Raw genomic sequence first — 22,017 nt, forward strand, 5'->3', positions numbered from 1 at the left:
GGTATTAGTTTTACTTGCATGTTCTTGCTTGTGTATTAGTAGTGTTTTTAGTGTCCTTAGGTATTAGTTTTACTTGCATGTTCTTGCTTGTGTATTAGTAGTGTTTTTAGTGTCCTTAGGTATTAGTTTTACTTGCATGTTCTTGCTTGTGTATTAGTAGTGTTTTTAGTGTCCTTAGGTATTAGTTTTACTTGCATGTTCTTGCTTGTGTATTAGTAGTGTTTTTAGTGTCCTTAGGTATTAGTTTTACTTGCATGTTCTTGCTTGTGTATTAGTAGTGTTTTTAGTGTCCTTAGGTATTAGTTTTACTTGCATGTTCTTGCTTGTGTATTAGTAGTGTTTTTAGTGTCCTTAGGTATTAGTTTTACTTGCATGTTCTTGCTTGTGTATTAGTAGTGTTTTTAGTGTCCTTAGGTATTAGTTTTACTTGCATGTTCTTGCTTGTGTATTAGTAGTGTTTTTAGTGTCCTTAGGTATTAGTTTTACTTGCATGTTCTTGCTTGTGCATTATTAGTGTTTTAGTATCCACCTTGAGTAGTTTATATTTGGTTAGTAGCTCGGGTAAATGATGGTAGACTAGGGTCTTGTTCTCGGTCGGGGAAGGGAGCGAGAGCCAGGGTGGGGTAGTGGTGGGGATGGGGGTTAAGGGAGCCTCTAGGCTAAGACTAGGGTCTTAGAACATAGGGACTTTATCTGAAAAGTCCATAGAGCTAGTGAAGATTCTCAAGAAGAGGAGGATTAATATAGCTTGTGTCCAGAAAACCAAATGAATAGGTGCTAAGGTGCGGGAGAGGGACGGGTATAAGTTGTGGTACACAGAAGGCGTGAGAAACAGGAATGCAGTGGGAATGTTAATAGATAAAAAGCTTAGGGAGCAAGTGGTAGAGGTTAGGAGGGTCTACGCTAGGATGATGATGATTAAGTTAGTCATTGGAGGGTCTACTTTGAACATTATTAGTGCATATGCACCGCAAGCGGCCTTGGACTAGAAGGAGAAGAAGAGCTTTTGAGAGATTCTGGATGAGGTGGAGTGAGGCATACCAAACACTGAGAAACTTTTCATAGGTTTGAGATTTCAATAGGCATATCAGGTCATCCTCAAGGGGTTATGAGGATGTGCATGGAGGCTTTGGTTTCAAGGATAGGAACGACGGAGGAGTCTCATTTTTGAATTTCGCAAGAGCCTTTGGATTGATGGTAGCCAATTTGAGTTTCCCAAAGGAGGAGGAGCACTTGGTTAGCTTTCGTAGTTCGGTAGCCAAGACTCCCTTTTGCTCCTTAGGAAGGGTGATAGAGCTCTTTGTAAAGACTGTAAGGTTATCCTAAGTGTGTATCTTTTGACCCCAACATAAGCTCCTGGTGATGAATTTGGAGATCAAGGAGGGGAGGACGAAGAGGGTTGTGGATGACTGACTGAGGATTAAATGAGGTAGCTTGACTATGACTAGTGCCCTGGAGATAGGGGAGAAGTTGATGGATATGGGAACTTGGGGGAGTATAGGGGTTGGAGACAATATGTGGGATAAGATTGCCAGCTGCATTAGGGAGCTGGTTAGAGAGGTGTTGGGTGTCTCGAGAAGCCGATATGGTAGGCATCGAGGGGATTGGTAGTGGAATGGAGAAGCACAAGGGAAGGTGGAGGCAAAAAAAAGGGGCATGCGTGAAGTAGGTGAAGAGTAAGGATGAGGATGAAATGCGAATGAATAGGGAGAAGTATAAGTTGGGTTGGAAGTAGGCTAAGGTAGCACTTACAACGGCAAAAACAGTAACCTTTCAACGCTTATACGCCAAATTAAAGTAGAAGGCGAGGATAAGAAGTTATACATGCTAGCCAAGGTTAGAGGCGAGGATAAGAAGTTGATGGTTTTAGGAGAGGTAGAGGTAGACAGAAAAAGTATCAGGAGAGGTGCTTAGACAAGATATGGTGTAGTTGCGGCCTACGGAGGACATGATCTTAGATAAGAAGTTATGGAGGGCGGGAAGTAGGGTAAAAGGTTAGTAGGTAGGATTGCTTTGTCTTGGTGCCCTTACTAGTAGTCATAGTGCTATGCTTGTAGTCTGATGGTAGTATTATTTGGTTTAGTACTGTTCTACTATTAATAGTTGCTTTGTCTATTACATATTGTGTCTTGTATTTTCATTATGTATTTTTAGTCTTTTTTGTCTTGAGTCGAGGGTCTATTGGAAACAACCTCTCTACCTCACCTTTGAGGTAGATGTAAGGTTTGCGTACACTCTACCCTCCTCAGAGTGGGTGGGAATGCACTGGGTATGTTGTTGTTGTGTAATTTTGCTTTTACTTTGCACTCCAGTAAATTCGCTTAAATTGTTTGAATACCATATTTGAATTTGCCATAAATTCAGCAGGTATTCCAGTGCATTGGGTCAGAAAAGGAAAATAACATCAGATTTATCTGCTTGCACCTGGAAACCAAAAACTACTATGGTGTAAGTGCTTTACAGTTCCTGATTCTCCTTTCTTGGTGAGATAAAGTGCAGTGGGAAAATTATATAAGAATAACGCAATGATAACAAGTTTTTACAAACAAACAAATGACAACCTAGAACAACAATACAGCCGACAACCAAGTTATTCCAAATAACCTCATCCTCCAAATCTGCCAGAAGAAAAACTGTACATAAAATTGCTTCAGTCTTCCTTTGTAATATAAGTATCACAAAGTAAACTAACTGTGATAATTGCTCAGGAAACTAATGTAAATACAGACAAAACAGTTACATTTAGTTCTTCTTCCACCCTTGTCTTGCGTTTATAAACCCTAGTAACTCCAGGTCTAACATTCAGAAAGCTTATCATTACTTCAACCTGACTCAGTTGAGAGAGGACTTTTGAAATCAATGATGATGAAGTTCTGGATTACTTCAAGTCAACCTCATTCAGTTTTCCGTGCTCAAGTTTATATATGATTTCAAATCGATGAACGTCTCTTTATACCATAACAATTGTTTTCATGTTGCAGCTCTGCAACAGTATGGATACCAGATATAGATTGTAAGGGATCAGAGCTCCCCACAATCGATCCCATGTCACTATCTTTATTGGGGTACCTGAGGCTTAGCAAACATTTCCTTCATAGCCACATTCAGTACACTGTCAATTATGAGAAAATGGATGCAGGTGGATTATTAAGTGAGCTTCCCTTAAATTGTGCCCATGTTTGTATATCTTTTTATAACTGGTAGTGTTGATTTTTACCAGATACCAACAACAGAACACCATATGTAGTCATTGAGGGCGAAACCCTCTATTCTATAGAGGAGGTCCGGAAAACAAAATTCATCTTGGAAAAAGTAAGGGGCATTCCACCACATTGTTGTGTACCACTTATAGCAAGGCTGATAGGGGATATTGAGAATGCATGCTATTATGGACTCACGTTTTTATATCCAAATATAACATGGCGTCCTCAACCTTCTGTTCCGGTGCTCGAACTTGTATGTGTGCTCTTTACTATATATTATAAGTATCCCAGAACTTGTGGTGTACTGGCCATTAATTTTATGAAATTGCATACAGATTATTAACATCTATGTTTTGAGAAGATAAGTTTTTGGCTTTTTTGGTTGTCAGTTGGAGAAACATATGTTTAATGCTTGCGAAGCTCTTAGTGAAATACTGGGTGATAATTCACATTTGCTGGATAAATGGTAGATTTTTTTGCTCGTCATATAAGTTTTTAAGTTTTTTTTTTTTATCATGTTTTATCAACTAAGATCGAGCTCTTATTTGATTGTATTTTTCGTCAATCAGGTATAGCAAAGGTTACATGTTTCCATCATATCTAGATGCCAAATTGTTTGGTGCAGCAATTGTTATACAAAAATGTTTCGTAAGTAGTTTAACTAATCTCTCGCTCTTGCTATTGCCTATTCTGTGAAACTCATCCTAGAATTTCCCTACTTCCCCAAGTCCTCATTTCTTCTCGTGTTAATCTTGTGATAATCACAGAGTAAATTAAGCCTAGTATACGGCAATGAGAAAGGTGATCGCTTGTAAGGTTGATAAAACATTATGGGAAGAAGCACAATTTTCCTGTCTGGGAATTATTCCTTTGAGATTCTTGAGCAGGGAGAAAATTGGTAGGAACTGATTGAAAGGAATAACAATTTCTCAGATTATTAACAATTCCAGTGAAGGTTAATTTTGTGTCATGGAATGTGAGGGGCCTCAATGATCCGGGAAAGAGGCTGAAAATAAATAATATGATGTACAAATGGAGGGTAGATGCTTACTGTTTCCAAGAATACAAATTAAAAGGAAATATAGAGGAGATCATTAAAGACCTTTGGGCCAACAGAAGGATAAAATATGTTCAGTTAGAAGCAGAGCTACTAGAGGGGGGCATTATTATGCCATGGGACAGCAGTGTTTGAAGGGTGAAATATTTGAGATAGAGGCTTATTGTATTACATGTAAGTTCTCTGGCAAAACACAAGATTGAGGAGATTGCAAAAAGGAAGGAAGTGGCATAAAGGCAAAGATATTGTAATTTTAAAGTGAAGGGTGTTGAGTTTCTTTTCACTCTTTCTCTACCATTTATTTTGGAAAATGAAATCTTCTCTGTTTTATTTCTTTTTTGTAATATATCTACGTCCGTGAGTTTGAGCTGATTAGTGGAGTTTGAGTTGTGCATGCAGAAGAACAACGGCTATGGTTATGGAAATAGAAGGATGAATACCCAAACAGGCACGGCCCAAAGGGAAGATGTTATAAGCAGGACGGTTTATGTATACGACATTGATCATCAGGTAAAAAAGAGAGGCCCAGTGTTATTGTTAATTGGGTTACTGCACCTTTATCTTTTTTATTTTAATAATTCTGTTTCTTCTGTTGTGTAGGTGACTGAAGAGCAGCTCACAGCACTCTTTCGTAGCTGTGGACAGGTGGAGATCTATCCATTCTGTCAAGTTTCTGTACTCATTCTGCTTATTGTCTTGTCTTTCCAATTATGTTGAGGAAATGTTTTGTTTCCATATATGACTTAACATTAATGTGCTGAAGGTTTTCGATTATCGTATATATGGTGATGCCAATTCTGAACTTCGATTTGCCTTCATTCAGTTTGAAGAAAAAGGTAGGTTGACACATGATTATTTGTTTACATATTCTGGCTAGACTATTAGGGCGCTTGTTCTCTAACATCACATTTTCCCCAATATGTTATGCAGAAGGTGCAAGTAGTGCTCTGAGTCTTGCAGGAACTACGCTTGGGTTTTATCCCGTTGGAGTACTTCCTTCCAGAACTGTGATTGGACAGGATAATCGAACCGTTCTTCCAAGGGTGAGGAATTGTGGCTACATTTAGTTTACCTTTTGTAACAATGTCTTGGGAGTGCCAAATGCATACTTAGTGTTGCTAATACTAAATTTTTCACCTTTTGTGCTGATGTTAGTCTGAAGATGAAAGAGATATGTGTGCTAGAACTGTATACTGTACAATTATAGATAAGGAGGAATTTTGGGTTGATAATTCACTCTCTTGATGTACATCAATGAGGAAAATATTTACGACTTGTATGTTTGTATGAAGCAGGTTACTCAAGCAGATGTCAAGCTGTTCTTCGAGTCCTTTTGTGGACAGGTTTGTTGCTGTTCATGTAACAAGTCTGACGTGCTGTTCCTTCTTAAAATCCTAAACTCTATGTTTTTGTTTTTCTTCTCTAACATAGTTTTATCGCTTGGGGTTGCGTGGTGACTATCATCATTCAACTCGTATAGCTTTTGTTGAGTTTATCATGGTAACTTCCATGAGCTTCTGGCTTTATGGCTCAAAGAGGGTGATAGACAACTATTTAATGCTAACTCCTAATCTGTTAGTATAAATTTATATCTTATTTTTTGCGATATGAGGCAGGGATCTCAGTATTGTTCGAATATATATGGCATTTTGAGGAGGCATTTGAATTTGGAAGCATATCTTGATAGGTTGCATGCGCAACTAATCTTACCACTATGGCACAAATGTAAGTATTCCCTTGATAGTTCAACTCGTGAAATATTTATTTTGAGAATTGTAATTAATATCAATTTTGTATTGAATGCTCATGCAGCTGTCATATATAGTGATGACTGGAAACAGGATCCTGAGTTCCTTGATAATTTGATAGATTCTAGAATTGGTGGAGGTACAGCTTATGTCTATTCATGCCGATCTGATAAACAACACTTGTTACGGTTGGACCAAGGAGAGTACGCTTTGAAGGTTAAAATAAAAGCGATAGAGGTAAAAAAAAATTTAAATCTTCAAGAACCTTTAATAAAACAGTACATATGAATCTAAAGTATGATGAACAGGAGGAACTCTACTATCTTGAACTCTTGCTACATAAGTCTTTCATAGATTTATGTGGGTATGGCATCTGGTGTGAGGGGATTAGAATGACGCCTACGAAAGCATTTCTGGTTTTCCCTTTAATGAAGAAGGGGAGTCTATTTTCAAACATTGAAGGTATCTTTCTAGATTTTTTTTTTTTGCTTAACCAATTTGAAATGCTTTGCCCTCTTATTTTCCATATTATGATTGTGCATATTCTTAATTAAACACAAATCAATAAACTAGAGAGAGCTATCTTCCCTTAGCCTTGCTCATAATGCTCTTAGACACATACACCGAGAGTCTGACGTAAGGACCCTTCTATCCTTAGGCACCTTTTTCTGGTGGACTTCCTCTGTCGGGAACCTCCATTTTGTTTTCCTCCTCTTTTCCAATCCTTCTTCTTCCTACTCATCCGCGCGGACTAAAGGATCTACCTCAGGCTAGGGGGGAAATCCTATGATCTGACTGAAACTCAATCAACCACAAATTTATGGTACAAATGGGTGGAGAGTGCAAGACTTTATCTGAGAAGAATGAAGCTTAGCAGGGATGCACTCCTATTGTTATGCAATAGACTCTAAGAAGTTACAACCATTAAAGGAAAGTCATATAAGACTTGGAAATGCAAAGATGCAACTACCAACATTTATTGTACCTTAAAGTTCAATAAGTATGGCAAATTATCTCTGTCGTTTTAGTCAATGGCAAGGCCAAAACAGTGATTATATTACCACAAGACTAATTTAATGGACGGGGCGGGGGGAGGGCAGGTGGGACTTGTCTTAAAGATAGAATAATTTATTAATCAAAAGATAGGAGTACAAGACTCTAGTACATATCAAGGAGGTTCCACTTCTATGGGACTCGGGGGAAAGGATAGTTACAAAGAAATAATACAAAGAAAGAAATGGAGTGCTGGAAAATAGAGCTGAACTTTAGCGGCATACTGTGAAGGGTGAAAAAGGACCCCTTAGTAGGTGTTTGGTGGGAAGATTCCCCGGGGGTGACGAGATACCCACCATAAATGATGTTAAGAGCAGGGCGAAACATGCATTAATGGGCATCCACAATCTGTAGATCTATGACATAAACGGAAGCCAGTTCCTATTTGAGTTTCGATCGAGAGGAGATGCATACCACATACACATGGGAGAGTGGAGTAAAAAAAATCACCTTCTGCGTCTAGAATGACGGACACCGAAGGTAAGGACTTTTTCGGCAGAAACTAACTTCGAGTGGTTCTGGGTTCATATCCTAGGTCTACCACTGCAGCTTTGGAATAACAAGGTGATGAAACAAATTGGAGATCTTTGTGGGGATGGTAGGAGACGAAGGAAGAGACTCAATTGAAAAAACCATTTTCGATGGACTCGAGTCCCGAGTGCGAGGACCAAGAGTCAAGAGTCCTTCCTCTGTGGAGATTAATGATGGCAAACTCATATATACATTGCCACTATGGGTTGAAGCTCCAACTAGATACCATCGGAAGGAATAGGATGAGCCCAACAATCGAGAAAGGTATGAGCAGTGAGAAAGGAAAGGCAATAGAAAACCGTAATCTGCAGTTGATAGTGACATATGACAGAATAGGGAAATCATTTCAAAAGCTTGTCCTGCGGTCCTTAGCAAGGACTATGGCATTTCTACTAGTGGAACCCACACGACCCTTGAAGGAAATGTGTCAACACACGTGCGTGGAGTGGACCTAGATTGTCACAACAATTTTATAGGGGATCATATTTATGGAAATTGTTGTGGGCCTTTTATATCCCATACCTTTGATAGCCAAAATTTCATTAAAGGGAAAAGTGTTGAGCCAATTTTAAAATTCCCCCAAATAAATCAAGGATCCATTTTTTTCTCTAAATTCTCTGACACAACAGAGTTGGAGTTTGTTATGAGACTGGAGAGATAAAGCATACGAGAGCCAAAATTCAAGTGTAGAACATACATAAATTAATATGCAAAGTAAAGGAATAAGAGAAGAAAACGACCTTACCCTCTCTATGTAAGATGCACACGAAAACATGGAGGAGTCTCAAGAAGAACAAAGAGAGGTGTCAGCGGGACATCTTATAATATATAAAGAGTCAGTGCCAATTCGGACAGAAGAACCATTGTCGAAACAGGAGATCAAGGTCACGGCTAATGTCTGGGTGCAAACCAATGTTCTAAAATTCATCAAGATGTTTGGCACAGCCTTTGAAGGATGTGATAAAATAGCCTTTGACCTTTTTATGAAAGATAGACCAAAAAAGGGGGCTATTATATCCAAAGAAAGAGGTGAACAATAAATACACCAAGCAAAACTCTATTCCTAAAGAACTTAGGAACCTTGAAGTTAGAGTCAGGGGGAGAACTATACCCTTGATGCTCAAATGAAGAAAAAAAATCATATCGTGGAATGTGAGGGGGTTGAATGGGGGAATAAGAGGAGTTTGGTTAGAGGTTTAACTAAGCAGTGTTATCAAAGGCGAAAAGTGCAAAAAATCTCTAAGGTCCATGGGGCTTTAAGCGCAAATAAAGCGTGGGCTTTAATGAAAAAAGGCGCAAAGGGAAAAAAAAATACAAATGTATATGTCTAGTCCAAGACTAATAATTATAAACACCCTTCGGGGTGGCCCAGTGGTTTGGGCTTGGGACTTCCATGTTGGAGGTCTCAAGTTCGAAACCCCTTGCTAGCAAAAGCAAGCAAGGGATTTGCCTTCTGGGTCGAGCTCGTCGCACCGGGCTTGCCTAGTGTGGGGTTACCTCTCCTATGTGGTTTGCGAGCTATTACATAGGAGCGAGGGTTTTACCTTGTGCGCACCCAAAGGGTAGCGGCAGTGGGTTTCCCTTGTCATAAAAAATAAATAAAAATAATTACAAACATGAATGACAAATATATGACCAAAGAAATTGAAAAGAATGTGATAAAGTAAAATATCAATTGTTTAGTGTTACTTCTTCATAAGAGGCTCATAGGCAAGGAAAAGTTTGTCTTAGAATCTTGATGACGACACTGAAGCGCACATAAAGCGAGACGAAGCACTCAACACATTTTGAGCCTCACTTCAGGGCTTAAGCATGCTTAAAGTGCGCATTTGATAACACTATAACAAAGCTGTTAGAATAGGAATAGGTTTATACAATCCTATTACAATAGGAATAGGAATAGAAATAGAAATAGGACTACTAAATAGTATCCTACTTGGTAAATGATTGTATTGTAGTGTCTATAAATAGGGTCTCAATGTAATAATGTAGACACAACAACAATTCAATAATATTATTTTCCTATATTTATCACATGGTATCAGATAGAGTTCACTGATTGGATTAATGAGAAGGAATTATTTCATCCTCCTTTATTTGGAGGATCTTTTAGGCCTCATTTGTTTGGATTTAATGGAGGTCTGAATCTTAATCATTCAGATTCAGGCCATTAAGTGCGTTTGTTTTTTAGGTCTGAATCTTAATCATTCAGATTCAGCCCATTAAGTCCATTTGTTTCTTTTTAAAAAAAGCCTCTTAATGGGTCTTAATGAGTTTGAATGAATCAGATCTATAACAAAGTCTTAATACCATTCAGACCCTATTAAATAGTAAGCATTATTTCATAAAAAAATTCTCTTCTTCCTCATTTTTCTTCTTTTTAAAAGTTTCAAGTTTCTTCCTCTCCTTTTCCAACCAAATACCATTTTTTCTGCTGAATAAGTAAGTTTTCCATAATCTTTTACAAGTATTTATTTAATATTTTTAATATATACAATATTCTTGGATGAATTTATGCAACTTTGATCGCAAGCTACTCAATAAAAACATCAAATGACCTTCATCAAAGGGAGACAGATCATGAATGCAACTTTTTAGCAAGTGAATGTGTAGACTCAACAATTAAATGGGAAGATCTAGGTATTATGTGTATACTGGACATAGAAAAGGCATATGACCATGTAAATTGCGAATTCCTTCTCAAAGTTCTAAAGTGGAATCGGTTGTGGGGGAAAATGGTTGATGTGGATTGGTTTATGTATAAAAAGATCGTTAGGTTCTCCATTCTGGTACATGGAGAAGCTACTGGTTTTTTTCCATCAGAAAGAGGACACAAGTAGGGAGATCCACTCTCTCCCTTCCTGTTTATTTTAGCCATGGAGGGTTTAGTGGCTATGCAAAATCATTGAATGAGAGGATTTATGATTGGCAACCTTTCAGGGGAGGAGATGCAAATGTCATTTGCTATATGCAGATGACACAATCATATTTTGTGAAGCAAAGGCAAGTCAGATTACATTCATAAGGGCGACCTTGGTGATTTTCGAGGCAGTTTATGGGCTATCAGTCAACTGGAGGAAGAGCTGCATATTTCCCATTAAATAGATTCCTCAACTACAAAGCTGGTAAATATTTTGGGGTGTAGAGTGGAACAACCTCCAACAACCTATTTAGGCATGCCATTAGGACAAACACAAGGAGTTAGAAATATGGAATGACATCATTGAGAAGACTGGAAAGCCCAATACATCCCACTGGGAGGGAGAGTTACTTTGATAAATTTTGTTTTGGACTCATTGCCTACTTATGTAATGTCAGTGTTTCCCATCCCTACTAAGGTGGAGGAAAGACTTGACAAGCTAAGAAGAGATTTTTTGTAGTTGGGAAACAAAGAAGGAAAGGACCTACATTTAATAAAATGGCAGGTTGTACAGGTTCACAAGCAGTCAGGTGCACTTGGTCAGAAATCTTGGACTACAAAATACATGCCTCCTCTCAAAGTGGCTATGGTGGTTTCCCAATGAAACACAAGCTTTGTGGAGAGAGGTGATAGTAAACAAATATGGTAAGAGTGGTTAACTGAGTTATTTAATGTTATTTTTAAGACAACAAAAATGCTTAATGAGTGAGGTGGAGTACAATGGTTCCATTGTACAAAAACAAGGGTGATATTTGTGACTGTAACAATTACAAGGGTATCAAATTGCGAAGCCACTCTATGATGATTTGGGAGAGAGTGGTGGAGATGAGGGTGGGGAGAAGAATGTCCATTTTTGAAATCAATTTGGATTAATGTTAGGATAATCAACTACTGATGCCGTCCATCTTGTCCGGAGACGGGTAGAGAAATATAGGAAAAAGAAGAGGGACCTACATATGGTGTTCATTGACCTTGAAAGGCCTATGACAAAGTTCCAAGGGATGTCTTCTAGAGGTGGTTGGAGGCTAGAGGTGTCCCGATGGTTTACATTAGGGCGATAAAGGACATGTACAATGGAGCCAAGACTCGAGTTCAAACGGTGGGAGGAGACTCAGAGCACTTCCCAGTTGAGATGGGGCTACACCAAGGATAAGTTCTTAGCCCTTTCCTATTTGCCTAGGTGATAGATGACACGATCTATTTAGGAGTACTTTCCATGGTGTATGTTATTTGCGGACAACGTAGAACTAATTGATGAGACACGTCACAAAGTTAATGCTAGGTTGGAGGTTTGGAGACAAACTCTGGAGTCGAAAGGGTTAAGGTTGAGCAGGACCAAAATGGAATATTTGGAGTGCAAATTTAGGGTCCGTTTGGCCATGCAATATGGATCATGATTTGAAATAATGATATGTAATCATGATTCATGAGATGAAGTTGAAGTTTTGTTTGGACATGCAATTTGAACTTTTTATATGGTATGTTTTCTCATAAGCAAAAAAAATCATATGTTGTAAAACTATTAAAATTGTCTCAATTTTGTATACAATCTTACAAATAAGCAAAAATTTATAAAATCACATAATACACTATTGTAAAACTATACTAAAAAAACACAAATCTATACTGATCAAACTTTAATTCAATGAAAAAATCAAAACTGAACAGTGGTTGGTAAATAAATTTGATAAAAAATAATGAACTTGGTGCATAGATACCCAGTGAGGCAAGAGGTTGATTGTAAGGGGTACATAAAGGGTAGAGGCACATCGAAAAAATATTGCGGAGAGGTGATTAGACATGACATGACACAACTTCATATTACCAAGAACATGTTGCTTTTGGTGTCTATCGCCATATGTTGTTTATTATGTTTCGATTACCATACTATTTTGTTGTTATTTCTTCTTTTGTCGACTCTACACTGCTTTTCTTATTTAAATGCTATGCTTTCTTCATCGTTTTCTTCTTCTTGTACTTGGGTATGATTCACTTGAGCTAAGGGTCTTTTAGAAATGAGATCTCTACCTCCACGAGGTAGTGGTAAAGTATGTGTACACTCTACCCTCCCCAAACCCCACCTAGTGGGATTTCACAGGTAAAGTATGTGTACACTCTACCCTTCCCAAACCCCACCTAGTGGGATTTCACTGGGTATGTTGTTGTTAATGTTCTGATCTTATTTCCTAAGATTAAAATCTTAATGTCAATTTTAACACCGCTATAATCTTCAACAATATTTCTTTCCCATATTTTTTGAAATTGGTATTGATTATTTCTGTTCCATCCTTTCTTCATGTGCAAAAGTTTTCCCTTCTAACACCAACTTTTATACTTTTTCCAGAGTTAGATTGGCGAACTGCATTTAAAGTGGTACGACAAATAGCATACTCCTTGCATATACTACACAGTAGTCAGTTGGTATTTTGCGATTTGAAGCCACAGAATGTACTTCTTGATGATGTAGGTTTATTATGTTAGCTTTTATTTAATGATAAAGTAACAAAAAACTAAGACGTGAGTAAAACTGATGAAAGTTCATAAACTTTTGCAGAATGACAACGCAATTATGTGCGATCTTGAGTCGATTCGACATCAATTTGCAGATGTGGTTCAACAAACAAGTAGTTACAATGATAAAACTAAAGGTAAAAATGCATGCTTCTTTCATTTCATTCTATGTGAAGGTGTTTGATTGGACGTCGAGTTTCAAAAAGAGAAAAAGGCTATTTGAAGTTTGTGATTTTAAACATATAGGCATTTTTGAAGCAATAAAATCATTTCATATTGGCAAAAAGTTAAAACTGTTCCAAATATAGGATTCTGTCTTTCCTTTTTTGGTGCAATTTTTCCATTAGTTTTAGATGGTTCTGTCTAAAACTTGTTTTTTGGAAGACGATAAAAGTCCTATTATTTGTTTTGATACTTTAAAGATATATTTTATGTCTTGAATATAAAAGGATTTATTTGGCCAAAAGCATGATACTGAGTACTGTGTTATTATCTTGTTTCAAACTGTTGTTGCTTTTACTCGCGAAATGGCCTAATTGAATTGCTAATACTAACTTCTTTTCTTTCCTTTTTTAAAATTTTAAATATAGTTGCAGTGCCCAGTTTCGATATGTATTCGTACGGCGTGATGCTCTTACAGATTCTCACAGAAGAATGCTTACCAAATTCCAGTGGTCCTAGAATTAGCATTCAAAGAAGGTTTGCAGGTTATAGAATTAGAGAAACACTGTGGAACACTGGGTGCAAAGGAAGGATAGCAAATGACATGATCACGTTAGCCTTAGATTGCAAAAAAACCAGCCGACCATCTGCAATTGAAACCATGAGAAGGTTGGATGCCATTGGCAAACCGGAGCCATGACAAGGTATGGGCCACCATGCACAGTGGACATCAAGTATGTCAAATTTGTACTGGTATTTTATTATCCTAATCCCCTGTTTGACTATTGAATTATGATGTGACAGTCACAAACGTATCCTTATCACTTACAAATGTCCCAGCCATAAAGTTAGGATTCCTAACACTACAAAAGTGTTAAAAAAAGCTAGCAAAAAGACTAGTGTAACTTGATCCTTACAAATGCCCCAGCCATAAAGTTAGGAATCCTAACACTACAAAAGTGTTAAAAAAGCTATTTTGGCATAAAAATACCTAAAATTAGGCAATCCAAACAAGCGTTTTGGTGCATACTTTTTTATAAATAAAAGAGATAATTTCATTGATTGGCTCACTGCCTTACACTGATTGTAAAGTTTCTTCAGCACTAAGATGCATAATCAATGAAACATTTGACATTTCCAAAAAAGAGAACCCTTCTTATAACCCGAGAAATTTCCAAGGCAAAAAGGCGTGAGGTTCAAAACTCATGGATAATGACCCTTTCCCCTTTCTTCACTTAAATATCATGTTTTTGTCTTGGACAGAGTTTGGTGCCATGATGTGATTCATCCTAACAACTATCGATTAGGTTAAAAAAGTGCCCGGTGAACCAGATGGCCGCGGCGATGGAATCTGGGACGGAGGACTTGTAGTATCTCTCTAGAACATCACATATTTCATTGGACCTTTTGGAAGACAAAGGAGAAGAAACAGAACATAGGATGTTGCTGCCCCCAGCAATTCTGTGGGCTATATGGAAAGAGAAATAGGAGAGCTTTTGACAGAGTGGAAGGGATTTTATACACTTTTGCAGAATAGCCTTTTATCCCTTATTTCTTTTTGAAAATCTTTCCTTTTTATAAGGTTTTCTACTTTTTGATTCACTTCATGTTTTTTTTTTTTTGAAATTGGTAACTTTGTCTATTCCTCAAAAGTCAGTACTAAACTGTATTGGTCAGTATTTACAACATGTACTTCAAATCCTACTATCTTTTACTAAATTGAGTCTAGTACATCAATTATGGAAATAGTATCATTTGAGTATAATTGATTACACCAAAAACACAGTAGCATAATACAATTTAGTTTGACTTTTTGCATACTATTCTCAACACTATCAAAAGCTCTAGAGTTCCTTGCCTTCCATATTGCCCACCATATACTAGCTGGGAGATTCACTTCATACTTACTGGCTTGTTTCTTGCCCTTTTTAAATTAAATTTATTACTGAGATAATAAGTTGGGCAACTGTATGAGTCCATGCTTAATTTAATAACAAGATCCCCCAATATCAACTTAATCATCTATCTCAAGTAGCAGCAATCAGTGTTATGTTGAATACTAGCAGTGAATAAACAAGGAAATAAAGAAAAAGGAACTCTAGGTTACCTGCAACTGGGATAGGTTTAAGGGCCTTGCTCCATCTAGAAATTGGAAATGTCGCTTGCTTCATAAAATGAGTGGTTATCCTCCTTAGAAGTAGAAAGCATGATAGTTATCAATCCACCTGTGGCTGTTTCTGCTACCACATAAAAAAGGAAAAGAGTACACAAATTTACCTCGAGAGAGTGGGACAAAGAAAAACAAAAAAAGTAAAATATTAAAGTGCATATATAAATAACCAAAATCTCAACAACAATCACATATTAGCAAATATTTCAACTCAAAAACTAAAAGTAGATACTAAAAGTCTAGAACTAGATACTCAATAATTCTTAGACAAGCAAATTCAAAACCAAATTATAAACGAAGCAACATCCATTGAAAATTTCTTCTTATAGGCAAAAGAATGATGTATTAATTATTATACAACAAATCTAAACTGAGAATAGAAATTAAAAACAAACATTGGGAAGAAAAATGAAAAAGAGAGGAAGAAGCTAAATTGCTGAACTGCTGAAGCTTGTAACAGAGTAGATAGAGGGCGAAAACAGAGGAGAAACTGAGCAAGAAAATAGAGCTGTCAGTCGCCGGAAAGGAGAAAACAACGACGACATACCCAATGAAATTCCACAAGTGGGGTATGGGGAGGGTAGAGTATATGCAAACCTTACCACTATCTCGTGGAGGAAGATAGGTTGTTTTCGAAAGACCGTCAAGCTCAAGTGCAACAAATCCAAATACAAAGAAGAACAACAGTGAAGAAGGCATCACAACTATTACGGGAAGCATTACAAAGCCTACAAGAAAGGAACAAAAACAACAACAAAAGAGTGCGATAACCGAACACAAGAACACCAGAAACACCAGATGATGATAGATATCAAAAGCAAGAACTACAAGAATATGACTAGTACAACAACAAAAAACAACAAGCCTAAGCCCTCGAAAAGCAAAAAAAACACTCCACTACCAGCTAACCTTCTACCCTAATACGCGTCCTCCGTACCCTCTTATCTAAGGTCATGGCATCGATAATCTGAAGTTGCGTCGTATCCTGCCTAACCACCTCTCCCCAATATTTATTCAGCCTACCTCTACCTTCCTCTTACCTACTATATTCAACCTCTTATTTGGGGTGTCTGCGCATCCCCTATTCATATGTCCAAACTATCTCAATCTCGCTTTCCTCATCTTGTCCACCACGGGGGCAACTCTCACTTTATCCCAAATGTTATCATTCCTAATCTTATTGCTGTCAATATGCCCACATATCCGCCTCAACATCCCTATTTCCTCAACATGAATCTACTGAACATGAGAGTTCTTGATTGACCAACACTTTGCCTCATACAACAAACCAATCTAACCACCACTCTACATAACGTACCTTTAAGTTTTAGTGGTACCTTTTTATTACACGAGATTTTGGAGGCAAGCCTCTATTTCATCCCCGCCACACCAATACATGTGTGATATCATAGTTGATGCCCCCGCTTCCTTGGATTATAGACCCCCAAATACTTGTAACTATCTTTCATGGTATAGCCTGCGTGTTAAGCCTCACTTCCATGTCTGCCTCATGCATTGTGTCACAGAATTTGCACTTCAAGTACTCTATTTTGGTCCTGCTCAACCTAAACCCTTTAGACTCCCGAATTGGTCTCCACAGCTCCAACCTTGCATTAACTCTGTTGCGCGTCTCATCCATCAATAATATGTCATACACAAATAACATACACCGAGGCACCTCATCTTAAATATTTCGCTTCTCTACATCCATCACCAAAGCAAAATAGGAACATGTTAAGAATTGATCGCTAATGCAGCCCCATCTCAACTAGGAAGTGCTCCAAGTCTCTCCCACTGTTTTGACCACGAGTTTTGGCTCCATTATACATGTCTTTATTGACCAGTCATCGATACACATCTAGCTTCTAGGCATCTCTAGAGGACTTTTCTCGGGACTTTGTCATAGGCCTTTTCAAGGTCAATGAACACCAAATAGTAAGTCCCTCTTCCCTCCACCAGACTTCAGAAGATGGATGGCTTCTGTAGTTGATCGCCCCAGCATGAATCCGAGCTGGTTTTTGGAGATAGAAACACCCTCATTTTCACCACTCTCTCCCAAACTTTCATAGTATTGCCTAACAACTCGATATCCTTGTAATTATTACAATTTTGGATATCGTCCTTTTTCCTGTAAAACAAAACCATTGTGCTTCACCTCCTTTCTTTGGGCATTTGTAGTCTTTAAAGTGACATCAAACAAAATAGTTAACCACTCCACGCTTGCATTATCTATGCTCTTCCAAAACTCCACCAAAAACTCATCCGGTAGGGGCACACTTCCCCTACTCAACCTATTAATACTGTGCTTTACCTTCTCAACCTTAATACACCTACAATGTCTCCAAAGCACCCAACACAATGTCTCTGTCCCATTCTTCACTCAATAGTCTGTACGTTAATAAGGGTCTCTTCCATCAACACCTTACCTTTCTCATCCTTGATGCACTTCACTTGATCCAAATCTCGGGCCTTCCTCTCTCTCTCTCTCTCGCCTTCGCAAGCCTGTACAGTTTCTTATCTCTACCTTTGTCCCCTAGTTCATATACAATAGTTCGAAAGCCATCATCTTTGTTGTTGTAACCGCTAACTTAGACTCCGTCTTTGTTGCCTTATAAATTTCCTTATTCGTTTGCTTCTCTTCTTCATCTTTCAATTCCAACAATTTGCATAAGTAGCCTTCTTTGCTTCCACTTTTCCTTAGACTTCTCCATTCCACCACCAGTCCCCTCAGTGGCCACCACAGTTACCTCTTGGCGTCCTTGGTTGCCGGAACAAACAGAGGAAGTAGCTTGTAACATAAGAAGAAAGAAAAGGGAAAGATTTGGGAACCCGAGGAGAAAGAAGAATAAAGAAGAAGAAGAAGAAGAAGAAGAAGAAGAAGTTGGGTTGGATTAGATTTTGTATAAGCACCGTGAGATTTTCTATCCTCGTGAATGTTGAACCAGTGGTCCTTTTTGAGACAAGTAACAGTTCTATTCAATAAAAACTCAGTTACCCCAGAAAAGGTGCTAGGTTGGAAACTTTTACAAACATCAAAAAGGTACTTAAACCCCTGCCCAGAACCCTATACAATTATATATTTCCAATTTAATATACTTACTCCTCTACTTCTCCCCACATATTCTGCTTACACCAAAAAAGGAACAAGCTAAGACAATTCATCCTAATTTTCTCGATAGAACTGCTAGTGCCTTCAAAATGTCTACCATTCCTTTCCTTCCATACCGTCCACCAAATGCAAGCAGAAATGATCTTCCACCAGTCCTCCTTCCCATCTCTATTCCCAATACTCCACCAATTGTCCAGCAATGCCAAAGTAGAACTAGGTATTACCCAAGTTTTTCCCAAAATACAAAAGAACATGGGCCACAGGTTTATAGTTGTCATGTAGTGTATGAATAAGTGTTCATTGTTTTCACCCTTTTGTTCACACAAAAGACATCTCGAACAAACCTGAAGACCTCTTCTTTGTAGCTTAATCTTGAGTTGGGCAAGCTTTCCTAATCACCAACCAGACAAAGAATGACACCTTCATAGGGATATTTGTTGAACCAGTGGTCTTCTTTCCTTCAGAAAGGGGAATTAGATAGGGTGATCCATTATCACCCTTCTTATTCATCTTGGTAATAGAGGGCTTTGATAGCTTGATATGGATAGCTATTCATAACAGGTGTATTAAAGGATACCAGATAAATGGAACCAAAAGGTGATATTAAAGAAATTTGTCAGTTACTATATCATCATCAGTGGGCCTCAGGAGGATAAAACTTATCAAGCTAATTTTACTGTTTTTCTAAAAGTTAACTAGGGAAAGAGCAGTTTGTTTCCTATCAAAGAAGTGGCTAACATTCAGAGGTTAACAGAAATCTTGCCCTGCAAAGTGGAAAATATGCCTTGGTCTACTTAGGTATGCCTTTGGGCAACAAACATAAAGATGTGGAGATATGGGGCAACATTGTGGAGAAGACAGAAAAGTACCTTTTCGAAGTCAAATGTTTCACATGGTTGGCTGTTAGAATTGCTTGCTTGACACATTAAGTTCATAGGAAGAAAGGAAAGGTCATAGTTCCTTGGTGTTCACCCTATTTGTCAGAAGGTGCAAGTAGCATGTATTAATGATTAATGAAAGAAAATCTCTTTGAAACGGTTTGGTCATGCCCTTCGTCGGCCTACGGATGCACTGGTGTGTAGGTGTGAAACTGTGGTGATTGAAGATGTTAGAGGGGGACGGAGTAGTCCTAATATCACGTGAAAGGAAGTTATCTCGAAAGACCTACAAATTCTTGGAGTCAATGCAAACTTAGCTGAAATAGGCACAATTGAAGAAAAAGATTCATATAGGTGATACCTACAGTTGGGAACATGTTTTACACTCATTAAAGAACTAAGGGAAAAAGGACAAATATACCCCCGAACTATCGTAAATGGTATGTAGATACCCTCCATCATACTTTTGGGACATTGGTGCCCCTGCCGTCCAAAAATTAGAGTATATATGCCCTTCACTCTAACGGAAGTATATATGCCCTTCACTTATAAAGGGTATATATGCTCTAGTTTTTGAACAGCAGGGGCACCAATGTCCCAAAAGTATAACGGAGGGTATCTGCATACCATTTACGATAGTCCAGGGGGTATATTTGTCCTTTTTCCCAAGAACTGATATATATGATTTTTTGAGAGTGAAGAACATCTATTATTATCATTATTATTTATTTGTTTATTTGACTTATTTTTCACTTTCACTTATACTTTATTTTTGGCATGACAATGATATAAGTTGAGCTTAAAGAAAGACAAGAGGATTTATATAGCCGACCCCATGTTTTTTGTGACTGTGTCTTAGTTGCTCCTAATTCCCAAGGATCCCAAAGTTGACTTAAGAATTTTCATGGACCTACTCCAAGGGAAAGAGAGAAGGTTTTAGTTCGCCAATGTGATTGTTTGTAGTCGATGTTGATTCAGTTTCTTCTCCACTTTGTTTGTGATATGATACATTGACAAATTATACATGGGAAGGATATCACCAACAATGTTAGTTACTGTTAGTATGCCTTCGTGTGACAGATATTGCTTCTTCTAGGTAGCCAACATCCACCTTTTAGTAATGTCCTGCCACAGCTTAGTTCATTTGGTTTTAGATCCCAAAGTACTTGGTCGAAATATTCCCCACTTTGCACCCGAAACTCATTGCAAGCTTCTCTATATTCTTCACTGAGTTCACAACGTGCAATACTCTTAGTCATGCTTATGTGTAGAGCTTCAACAAGCAACAAAAAATGTATAATATTTCCAAACTCCCCTGACCAAGAGCCGGGCAAAGTTCTTCCAACTTTGCTCACTTGACAACTTGAACACCCTAAGTTGATTAAACTTGATTAAAATTCAGCCAAAATTTGAGGAATATTGATGAAAATAAGAGCAACCAAGTATCTGGTATATGGTGAGTATTACACTTAGTAAGAAAAGCTTCCTCCAAGGAATGCCAAACACACTTTTATTTTGCATTATAATCGACTTAAGGATTTATTTATTGTTTTGCTTGTTTTTATCCTACAAAGTAGACACCTGTAGCCCATTGCCCAAACAAACATAGCTCATGAAAATTATCTTAACCAATAAGCCACAAGAAATGTAACCAAAGCAAATATCTTAGCAATTTCCTTCACAATGAGAGGAAAGGTCATCAACAAGTTAGACCATAAGAGTATTTACAGAACCACAATTTCTTTTAATGATTGTGGTCTCTAGGCTACAATCACTTGGGTGTTTTTTTGCCTTCGTTAGGATTTGAACCCGAGACCTAGGGTGCCATAACTATATTTAATAAATACCATTCTTGTCTGCGAAATCCATTTCTCCAACCAAATTTGATCTTCAACTGAATCTAAAATTAGAAACTTCCCCAATATGTTCTCTAAGATGGTCTAATAACATCAAAGTTCTATAATTCTAGAATCTATAACTGGAAAATCTCATGAATGCATAAAGAACAGCAGCAGTAAAAATAAAAAAAATAAAAAATACTAGCAGCAGAAAGTGACAAGTCTCAACTCTCAACTCTCAACTAAAGTGTCTACAACAAGAAAGAACATGAGAGATAAGAGAACTGGTATAGCGAGAGTAAGGATCACTGTGAGAATAAGAAATGCAAAAGAGTAATTACATATTCATCTATTTGCTTAGATATAAGGTTGTCTAAAGAATGGCTACATGTGGGCTACTACTTGCTATCAATTACTAAATTCAACTTCAAAAAAATTCGAATGACGAAAATAATTAGATATAGATAAAGTACAATTAAGGATGGAAAAGAAGAAGTTTATATGGCCTATGGTGAATATTTCACTATAAAATAAGTATCCACCATGGACTCTTTCTGTTTCGTGTTGTCATTGGGCGTTAGACTTTTGGGAGTGTTTAGGAGAAACTTTTGAGGTTCAAATTTCTTTGATTGAATTGCTTTGTACTAGGTTTTGGGAAAGAAAGCAATGGTAATTATCGTGATACACTGATTGTTTCTTAATAACTTTGCATGCCTGGTTAGAATAGAAATGCACAAACATTTTAAACTAGTGTTTAGTTTTCCTTGTGGCGTCAATGATTCTTTTACATATTTCTTCTCTTTCTTTCTCTTTTTTTCTTTTTTGGGGTGGGGGGGG

General features: G+C 37.7%; 1 protein-coding gene and 1 long non-coding RNA gene across 4 annotated transcripts in view; one reads left to right on the plus strand and one right to left on the minus strand.

Moving 5' to 3' along the window:
* Positions 1–2,363: 2,363 nt before the first annotated feature.
* LOC107058836 (uncharacterized) overlaps positions 2,364–22,017 on the minus strand; it is a 25,609-nt gene continuing 5,955 nt past the window's right edge. The window contains exons 3-4 of one of the 2 annotated variants that reach the window (XR_001472361.1): positions 15,293–15,422; positions 2,364–2,633 (exon numbers count right to left, since the gene is read on the minus strand). This is a non-coding gene — a long non-coding RNA (uncharacterized lncRNA). Of the gene's footprint in view, positions 2,634–14,878; positions 15,423–22,017 lie in introns of those variants that run through there. The other variant, XR_001472360.1, reaches the window with a different exon arrangement.
* The window catches only part of LOC102601930 (uncharacterized), a 23,262-nt gene continuing 3,623 nt past the window's right edge, over positions 2,379–22,017 (plus strand). Inside the window, exons 1-16 of one of the 2 annotated variants that reach the window (XM_015305015.1) lie at positions 2,379–2,448; positions 2,982–3,139; positions 3,221–3,456; positions 3,593–3,669; positions 3,773–3,851; positions 4,660–4,770; positions 4,861–4,905; positions 5,024–5,096; positions 5,191–5,303; positions 5,556–5,603; positions 5,877–5,985; positions 6,073–6,245; positions 6,317–6,470; positions 12,857–12,975; positions 13,067–13,160; positions 13,614–13,889. In XM_015305015.1, coding sequence (XP_015160501.1) covers positions 2,444–2,448; positions 2,982–3,139; positions 3,221–3,456; positions 3,593–3,669; positions 3,773–3,851; positions 4,660–4,770; positions 4,861–4,905; positions 5,024–5,096; positions 5,191–5,303; positions 5,556–5,603; positions 5,877–5,985; positions 6,073–6,245; positions 6,317–6,470; positions 12,857–12,975; positions 13,067–13,160; positions 13,614–13,885 — 1,866 coding nt within the window. In that variant the 5' untranslated portion in view covers positions 2,379–2,443 and the 3' untranslated portion in view covers positions 13,886–13,889. Of the gene's footprint in view, positions 2,449–2,981; positions 3,140–3,220; positions 3,457–3,592; positions 3,670–3,772; positions 3,852–4,659; positions 4,771–4,860; positions 4,906–5,023; positions 5,097–5,190; positions 5,304–5,555; positions 5,604–5,876; positions 6,246–6,316; positions 6,471–12,856; positions 12,976–13,066; positions 13,161–13,613; positions 13,890–22,017 lie in introns of both variants that reach the window. The other variant, XM_015305014.1, reaches the window with a different exon arrangement.

Source organism: Solanum tuberosum, unplaced genomic scaffold, assembly GCF_000226075.1.
Source record: "Solanum tuberosum cultivar DM 1-3 516 R44 unplaced genomic scaffold, SolTub_3.0 scf00635, whole genome shotgun sequence".
In the NCBI taxonomy this organism is placed as follows: Eukaryota; Viridiplantae; Streptophyta; class Magnoliopsida; order Solanales; family Solanaceae; genus Solanum; species Solanum tuberosum.